Source organism: Leopardus geoffroyi, chromosome B4 (genome assembly GCF_018350155.1).
Source record: "Leopardus geoffroyi isolate Oge1 chromosome B4, O.geoffroyi_Oge1_pat1.0, whole genome shotgun sequence".
Taxonomy (NCBI): Eukaryota; Metazoa; Chordata; class Mammalia; order Carnivora; family Felidae; genus Leopardus; species Leopardus geoffroyi.
This window is the reverse complement of record NC_059341.1, coordinates 41,572,331-41,580,390: the sequence shown is the minus strand read 5'-3', so window position 1 is coordinate 41,580,390 and position 8,060 is coordinate 41,572,331. Positions and strand designations below refer to the sequence as shown.

The following is an 8,060-nucleotide window of genomic DNA, read 5'->3' as shown; positions in this document are numbered from 1 at the left end:
CAAGGTCACTGTCATCCGGCACTGACTTTTCTAGGCTTGTCGCTCCTGCTTCCTTTCTAGTTGCAGGGACACCAAAGTCTTCCCATCTACTGCTTCTGCTTCTGGCTTTTTTCATGCTGACCTCTCTGTCTGGAGAATGTCTTCTCCATGCAGCACCCCAAACCTAGCCCCCATCCTGCAGCACCACCTCTCAAGCCAATTCCTAGTCATTCTTTAAGATTCAGCCCAGTGTTGGGGCGCCTGGGTGGCGCAGTCGGTTAAGCGTCCGACTTCAGCCAGGTCACGATCTCGCGGTCCGTGAGTTCGAGCCCCGCGTCGGGCTCTGGGCTGATGGCTCAGAGCCTGGAGCCTGTTTCCGATTCTGTGTCTCCCTCTCTCTCTGCCCCTCCCCCGTTCATGCTCTGTCTCTCTCTGTCCCCCAAAAAATAAACGTGGGAAAAAAAAATTAAAAAAAAAAAAAAGATTCAGCCCAGTGTTAACTTCCTCCAGGACACTTGCCTAACTGCTTGATCCTTCCTTGGTTAGGAGTTCCATCCTTTTGAGTCCCATAATACTTTCTTTGTATCTCCATAATTTCATCTACTACATGATAAACTGTTTTATAAATGTCCCTGTAACCTCCTTGGGATTCACTGCTGCATCTTCAGTGCTTAGCACAAATGATTAAATTTGAACCAGAAGCTCCTCTGAGTTTACATATATATAACCTCACTGAATCCTCACAATGCCCTTTGCAGTAGATACCAACAGTATCTCCAACTTACAGAGGAAGAAACAGGCACTGGGGAGGTTAAGTAATTTGCCCAAGGTCATGTGCATACTGGGTTTCAGGAATTCACCCCCAGTTAGCCTGGCTCCACATTTGGCATCTGTCATCACTATATTACATTGCCTTTCTATAGAGTGGACACTCAGTAAGTGTTAACAATAATAATTATGCTTAGTGATTGCATGAATACGCACCAGGCTCTGTGCTAAGTGCTTTACCTGGACTATTTCAACTCCACAACGACCCTATGAGGTGACTACTATCATTATTCCCATTTTACATAAGAAAAAACAGGTTTAGAGAAGTTTGGCAACCTCCGCAAGGTCATAGAGCTAATGAGTGACATAGCTTCACTCACAACCAGTATTAACCACTATATTCCACCATTTGAGACCAACAGCTCAGGAATGGACTGACATCCAAGATGAAGACTAGACCTAGGACACCTACCTCTGAAAACATAGTTCAAAGCTTCAGGCATAAAACAGACTCCCTTACAAGTGGGGCAGAAAGCGAGGGGTCCAGAAACAGTGACCCAAAATCAAAAGGACATAGAAATAGATGCCAGCACAACGAAAGCCCCTCCTTGACCTCATGCCCCTCATCTCTAGGGGCTCAGGAGTTGAGCGGCTCAAGCGGCTCAAAGGTCTTGACGATGGTGAACGCACTTCCTGGGATCCCAAAGCGGTGATCCCGTCAGAGTTCATTCTGAGCCTCGACAGCCTGGTGCAGACTCCGTGGCTGCCAAGGAGGGTTAACCACCCAGGAGGGTCTCCACGCGAGGCGGGACCTCGGGGCGGGCGCCAGAGGGTAACCGTCCGGGGATGGGTCCTAGGGGGGCGGGTCCTCGGGGCGGGGCGTGCCCTCCGCAGCAGCGACCCGAGTGGAGTGTAAACCTCCCGCGAGGAGCCCCGCAGGGGAGTGGCCACGGGGCGGGGCGCGACCTGGGGCGGCGACGAGAGGGTTAACCGCCCCGGAGGGCCCCGTGGGGGCGGGGCCTGGGGGCGGGGCGAGGCCGAGGGAGGTGCTGGAGGCGGAAGCGGCCGGCAGTCTGCGCCCTGCGCGGTTCGGCTATCTTCGGCGGGGTTCCTCCTGACGGCCTGTGACTCCCGGCCTGGAAAGCCAAGCGAGGTGCGGGGGCGGTGACGGGGCACGGGGTGGGCAGAGGGGACGACCCCTGGAGAGATCCAAAGGGGGTGAACCCGCGAGAGTCTCGGGAGACTGGGACAGATGGGCGAGGGCAGGGTGATGGGCCTAAGAGCTTTGGGGCGGGGGTGGGGGGCGAAGAGGGAGTGGAGCGGTGGTGGGCAAACATGCATGAAAAGATGAGACGCCTGGGTGAGGGATCCCCGCCAGGATCCCGCCCTTTACAGCCTCTTCTCTCCCAAGTCCTCTCCAGGTCAATCTCGAGCCGGAGGATCAACTTTCAGAAGAGAGGCGCCCCAGCAAGATTCGGGGAGTCCTCCAAGCTCCTCACCTCCATGGGCCAGACGGCCCTGGCAGGGGGCGGCAGCAGCACCCCCACCCCACAGACCTTGTACCCTGACCTCTCCTGTCCCGAGGGCTTGGAGGAGCTGCTGTCTGCTCCCCCTCCTGATCTGGGAGCCCAACAGCGCCACGGCTGGAACCCCAAGGACTGCTCGGAGAACATCGAGGTCAAGGAAGGGGGGTTATGCTTCGAGCGGCGGCCCGTGGCCCAGAGCACTGATGGGGCCCGGGGTAAGAAGGGCTACTCGAGGGGCCTGCACGCCTGGGAGATCAGCTGGCCCCGGGAGCAGAGGGGTACCCACGCCGTGGTGGGCGTGGCCACGGCCCTGGCCCCGCTGCAGGTTGACCACTATGCGGCGCTGCTGGGCAGCAACAGCGAGTCGTGGGGCTGGGACATCGGGCGGGGGAAGCTGTACCATCAGAGCAAGGGGTTCGGGGCCCCCCAGTATCCAGCCAGACCTCAGGGTGAGCAGCTGGAGGTGCCGGAGAGGCTGCTGGTGGTTCTGGACATGGAGGAGGGAACTCTGGGCTACGCTATTGGGGGCACCTACCTGGGGCCAGCCTTCCGAGGACTGAAGGGCAGGACCCTCTATCCGGCAGTAAGCGCTGTCTGGGGCCAGTGCCAGGTCCGCATCAGCTACCTGGGCGGAAGGAGAGGTGAGGCCTGGGGCAGGTGTGGGGAGAGTGTTCTGTTACTGGTGGCTGTGGTTTGGGATGGAAGCTCATCACTTTACAAGAGCAGAGGGAATAGCCTGACCTGCCTCCAGTGTGGGGAATGGCTAAGGGTCTTCACGCATGTTGCCTAATTGTCCCAGCAGCAATAGAGGTGAAAGTGAGGCTTGGGAAAGCAACTTGCTAGTAAGTGGTGAGTCCTCAGAACAGAGGGAGGCGCTCCAGGGATTAGGGATTCACCGCAGATATCAGCTCCCGGAGCAAGAGGTGCACAGGGTTAAATGGGTGCTGGGCGAGGTGTAGGAAGAGAACTGGCAGTGCCAGACGCCCAGGGTGTGTACCAGATTCCCTGGGTTCTGATCTGTCTGTGCTACTTCCCTCCTCAAACCCCAGTAAGGGGCCTTTGGGGCCCTGGGTACCTGGAAGGAGAACACCCGAAGAGGCAGGGCCCTGGGAGGGGACTTCAGGGGAGGGGCCTCCTCTAGAAGGGGTTGGGGCCAGAGCTTGGGGCTGGTTGAACTGTTCTCTGCAAGTTGCAGAGTACTGCTCCTCCGGTCACCCATGGCCACCTGTTGTAGAGTGGAGGAGGGAGGGCTCATCAGCCCCAGCTCCAAGGCTTTACGGAATCAAAACCTAGACTGTCAGAACTTGCCTGGCCTGTTGCTTGGAGGGCCTTAGCTAGAGCTTCACCCCCAGCTGCCCGGGATGTGTGAAGTCTGCAGAGCCTCCCAGCCCCGGGGGCCTTAGATCTCCCTCTCAACCAAGACTCAGGGCAGGAAAGCAGAAGAGAACTTGGGCAGGACCCCGTAGTTTGAGGAGGTCGGGCCAGTGGCTGCACCCCTACTTACCTTCCCCTCCTTCTCTCTCCCAGCGGAGCCACACTCCCTTCTGCACCTGAGCCGCCTGTGTGTGCGCCACGCCCTGGGGGATACCCGGCTTGGCCAGGTATCTGCTCTGCCCTTGCCCCCTGCCATGAAGCGCTACCTGCTCTACCAGTGACCCCTGAGATACCACAGATTGTGCTGGGGCCTTAAAACCATCCCTCCCCTGGGGAGTGGGGAGGAGGCACCGCTGGCCTAGACCAGCTACTTAAAGCCAGGAGGTGGGGTGGGGGGAGGTGAGGCTGGGCCCCTCCCCCAACCCTAGCTCTGGGGAGCCCTACAGCCCTAGAGCCTTCCCTAGAGCCTTCCCGAGGGGCAGAAGGGGAGGCTATGGCGGCCTGGGCCTGGTGTGCAGGACATTTTTTCAAGTAAAAACAGTAAGAGATGTGCTGTCGTAGAAACCTGTTTGTGTTTTTTTTTTTTTTGTTTTGTGCACAAGTGTCCTACGGCTGCCTCAGAAAGGAAAAAGAGGGGATGTGGGCAAGGACAGTGAAGAAGGACACACCACAAGGCTTAGTGCCAGGTGTTTATTTCCCCCACACGTGGGACCGCTCACATATACAACACACATAGGCGTTGGCACCATGGGAGAGAACAGCACCCCTGGCCTCTGAGGGGAGAACAGGACTTTCTCTCAGCCCTTGGCCTCATGGCGGGAGATGGGAGAGGAGGATGGCTTCTCTCTCCTGCCCTCACTGGGGACTGAGCGGGGACCCATGAGCAAATTCCACCCCTTCCACCTCTCAGCCAAGGAGGAGCCACCTTGGTGACCTGTTTAGTTCCAACCACTATAGTCAGTGGAGAAGGGATTGGCCTGGTCCCAACCATTACAGGGTAAGGTGTAAACAGTAAGGAAGAGGTATAGTTTGGCCACGAGGGGGGCAGGTGACACCATCAGAAGCATGTGCGGGGTGGGGATGTGTGTGGGGGATAGGAGCACAGTCACTGGGCTTCTGAGCTACCTAGTCCCTGGCTTAGCAGGAAGAGGAGGGGAGACGGATGGGCTTATTGTTTGGCATTGATGATATCCACAAACTCAGGCTTGAGGGAAGCCCCGCCCACGAGGAAGCCATCCACATCAGGCTGGCTTGCCAGTTCCTTGCAGGTTGCCCCAGTCACAGAACCTGGGAACAGAGAAGAGAGAGGGAATTGTCAGGGATGGGATAGGAGGGCTGAGTCCACCCCCATCTCAGGCTGGAGCCAAACCCACTTACCTCCATAGATGATACGGGTGCTCTGAGCCACCGCGTCAGAGACATTGGACTTAAGCCATCCCCGGAGCTTTTCATGTACTTCCTGGGCCTAAAACAAGACGCCAAACTAAGTAAGCCTCTTTCTGCCTTTCACTCAAAGGCTAAAAGACCCTGGGCCCCACTGAAGAGAGGCAATGTGGTTTCGGGACAAGAACCCTGAGATCTGGGTCAGAATACCACAGCTCCATTTCCACCCAGGCCCTGGAATAGATGTTCTTGGACAAATCACTCTCCTTCTCTAGGCTTGGCGGGGGGGCTTCATTATTATCATTATTATTTGGGGGAGATTTTATTTTTTAAAGTAATCTCTATACCCAATGTGGGACTTGAACTCATGACCCTGAGATCGGAGAATCAGACGCACTACCGACTGGGCCAGGTAGATGCGCTGGGGGCTCCTGTCTTTAAAATGAGGGGTTGGCTCAGGTGATCTCTGTGGCAGTCTAGTCCTACTGAGGCAGGGTAAGATAAGGGCAGAGTTCCTGGGCTTAGTTACCTGTTGGGGTGTTGCAGTCTTGCCAGTACCAATGGCCCAAACAGGCTCATAGGCCAGGACAACCTTGCTCCAGTCCTTGACATTATCTGTGGGACAGAGATCACAGATGGAAGGGTGAACGGGAAGGAGCTATCCAGCCCACAGCCCAGGGAATGATGAATGATGGTGGCCTAATGCCCCCTGGTGGCTGTTGGAGGAACTCCAAGTGGCATCTATACCATCCAGGCAGGAACAGAAGTGGTATGGATGATGCAAGGGTTCTAACCTTCCTCCTTCCTTTCCTGTGTCAGCATGGGAGGGGGATCAAATTAGGCTGCAGGGCATCTCACCCCACCTTCTGTGCCTCCATAGCCCTGTCCAGGCTCAAAGGTCCCTTTCTACTGAGTTACCTGCGATGACCTTGGTTTGCTCGAAAACGACCTTCTCAGTGATGCCAGCTTCCCTCTCATCTAGCTTCTCCCCGATGCAAGCAATTACTCCAAGTCCCTCCGCCAGGGCGTGGGCCACTTTCTGTCCAATCAGCTGTTGAGTAACAGATTTGGTGAGACGCCCCTCTTGGAATAAGGAATCTCGTACCTCCTCTCCTGATTACTAACCTCATCAGACTCCCCAAAGACATGCCTTCTCTCCGAGTGCCCCAGGACTACCCACGTGGCTCCACAGTCTTTGATCATGCCAGGGCTAAAGGAAGAGACAGAAAGCCATGCTTCAGCAGAGAGCCCACCCTTTGGCTTTCCCCTCAATGAGGAAAGTGAGGGCAGAGCCCCCACACACCCCTCTCCTGCCTGCATCTCACCTGATCTCCCCAGTAAAGGCTCCATTAGTCACTTTGTAGCAGTTCTGCGCAGCCACAGCAATCTTGGGATCTAGCTTCTGCCTGGCAAAGTCGATGTAGGCGGTGGGGGGTGCACAAACCACTTCTGGAGAGAAGACAGCACAAGGGGATGAAGTCATAAGGAAGCCATTCTCCAGACTTCCATCTTGGGTTTTGGAGTCCCCTCACCTGATTTCTTAGCTCTGCTTTCCACTCCTTTTCATCCCGGCAGGATAACCTTTGTCTACTTGCCAGCCCAAGCTGGGCCTGTACCCAACTCCTTGAGCCTTCCAGGTGTCCCTGGGAGGCCATGGCCCTTGCCCTGCCCTCTGCTCTTTAACAGCTGTGGTTCTGATTTCCCCAGGCTATTCTGGGCCTGGGCACCTCCTAGACTCAGCATTCCCTTGGAGCCAACCACGCCTCCCTTCTAAAATAGCCCATCCTTACCACCCCCAGGCAAGGATTTTTAGCAAAAGCAGAAGCAGCCAACTCCTGGGTTTGCACTGGGGTCTTTGGGGAATAAACCAGGGCCCGTTTTGATGAGGCCCGTGGTTCTGTGATTTAGGTGAGTGGGAGGGTAAAGACTCTGCCCGTGGGTGGCAGTGAGATGACTAGCTCATAGAGAGGCCTTGTGCTTTCCCGTTTCCGGCCTGGAGAAAACTGTAGGATAGCTCCTCATTCCCAAATGGCCCATCTTGTTTGGCACCTGCTCAGCCCCTTCGTCGGAAGGCAGCAGTCATCCAGGCTGCCGAGGGCAAAGGATAGAGCGTGTAGTTCAGCAGGCCGCAGCCGCTAGTCTGGGGGACTCGGCCCGCCCAGCTAGGAGCGGGGAGGAGTCGTGGGCTACGTGCGGCGGCGCACGGAGCAGACGGTCGAGGGGGCAGGTAGCTGGAATCCTGCACGCAGGCTCAGCCTCCTCCCCCACACTCTATGGCTGTCACCAGCCTCCTGCGATCGTCCGCAGGGGCTCCGCTCCTATCCCCGGCTCCTGTTGGGTGCAGCCCAAGCCCGCGCCCCGGGGCCATCTTCCTCCCGGTGACCCAAGAAATCCTTTCCCGCCCCGCGGTCGGAGGGCACCATTAAATGTGGCCCCACCTTTCTTCCTCCGACACACCCCCGGTATTGCGGCTGCAGGGTCGAAGTCCGGACCCCCCAATAGCCCTTATCCTCACCCCTGCATCCAGGTCCACGCGGACACCCGGCTAACCGAGCTCGGGAGAGAGCGCTGCCACGCCCGACCTTCCCCACACCCCGGCCCCGGCCCCGGCCCCGATCCCGACCCCGACCCCGACCCGGCGAGGGCTTACCGGTGTCGGCCGGCACCTTGGCCGCGTTCAGAGTGGTGATGAGTTCCCCCAGGTTTTTCTTCCGCCCATTCATCTTCCAGTTCCCCCCGACGAAGAACTTCCTGGAGGGCGCCATGGCGCTGAAACTGACACACTGAAGGTCAGTATCACCGCGCAGCCGCTGCCACTGCCCGCTTATATAGAGGGCCGTGAGGCAGAACTCCGCCTTCTCCCCGCCCTCGGCCATGGTTAGCCCGGCCCCCAGTCTGGAAATCCTTCCCGCCGCCGCCCCCACCACCTCCCTCCCGCCGCCGGTGTTGCAATGTTCTGACGTTGCCCCCGTTATTGTAGCAACGTTCCAGGGGCGTCCGGGGGCTCAGTGGCTTCAGCATCCATTGCGT

At 57.4% G+C, this 8,060-nt stretch overlaps 2 protein-coding genes across 2 annotated transcripts; one reads left to right on the top strand and one right to left on the bottom strand.

The window, feature by feature from the left end:
* Positions 1 to 1,764: 1,764 nt before the first annotated feature.
* On the top strand, positions 1,765 to 4,211 carry SPSB2 (splA/ryanodine receptor domain and SOCS box containing 2). Its single transcript, XM_045463073.1, has 3 exons — positions 1,765 to 1,900; positions 2,159 to 2,914; positions 3,801 to 4,211. Exons 2-3 carry the CDS (start codon positions 2,251 to 2,253, stop codon positions 3,926 to 3,928), a joined length of 792 nt encoding a protein of 263 aa, XP_045319029.1. The 5' UTR covers positions 1,765 to 1,900; positions 2,159 to 2,250; the 3' UTR covers positions 3,929 to 4,211.
* A 112-nt stretch (positions 4,212 to 4,323) lies between these two features.
* On the bottom strand, positions 4,324 to 7,921 carry TPI1 (triosephosphate isomerase 1). Its single transcript, XM_045463065.1, has 7 exons — positions 7,681 to 7,921; positions 6,356 to 6,479; positions 6,156 to 6,240; positions 5,949 to 6,081; positions 5,560 to 5,645; positions 5,025 to 5,112; positions 4,324 to 4,934 (listed from the first exon to the last, which is right to left on the bottom strand). The coding sequence occupies exons 1-7, from the start codon at positions 7,904 to 7,906 to the stop codon at positions 4,816 to 4,818; spliced, it is 861 nt and encodes a 286-aa protein (XP_045319021.1). The 5' UTR covers positions 7,907 to 7,921; the 3' UTR covers positions 4,324 to 4,815.
* Between the last annotated feature and the right edge of the window lie 139 nt (positions 7,922 to 8,060).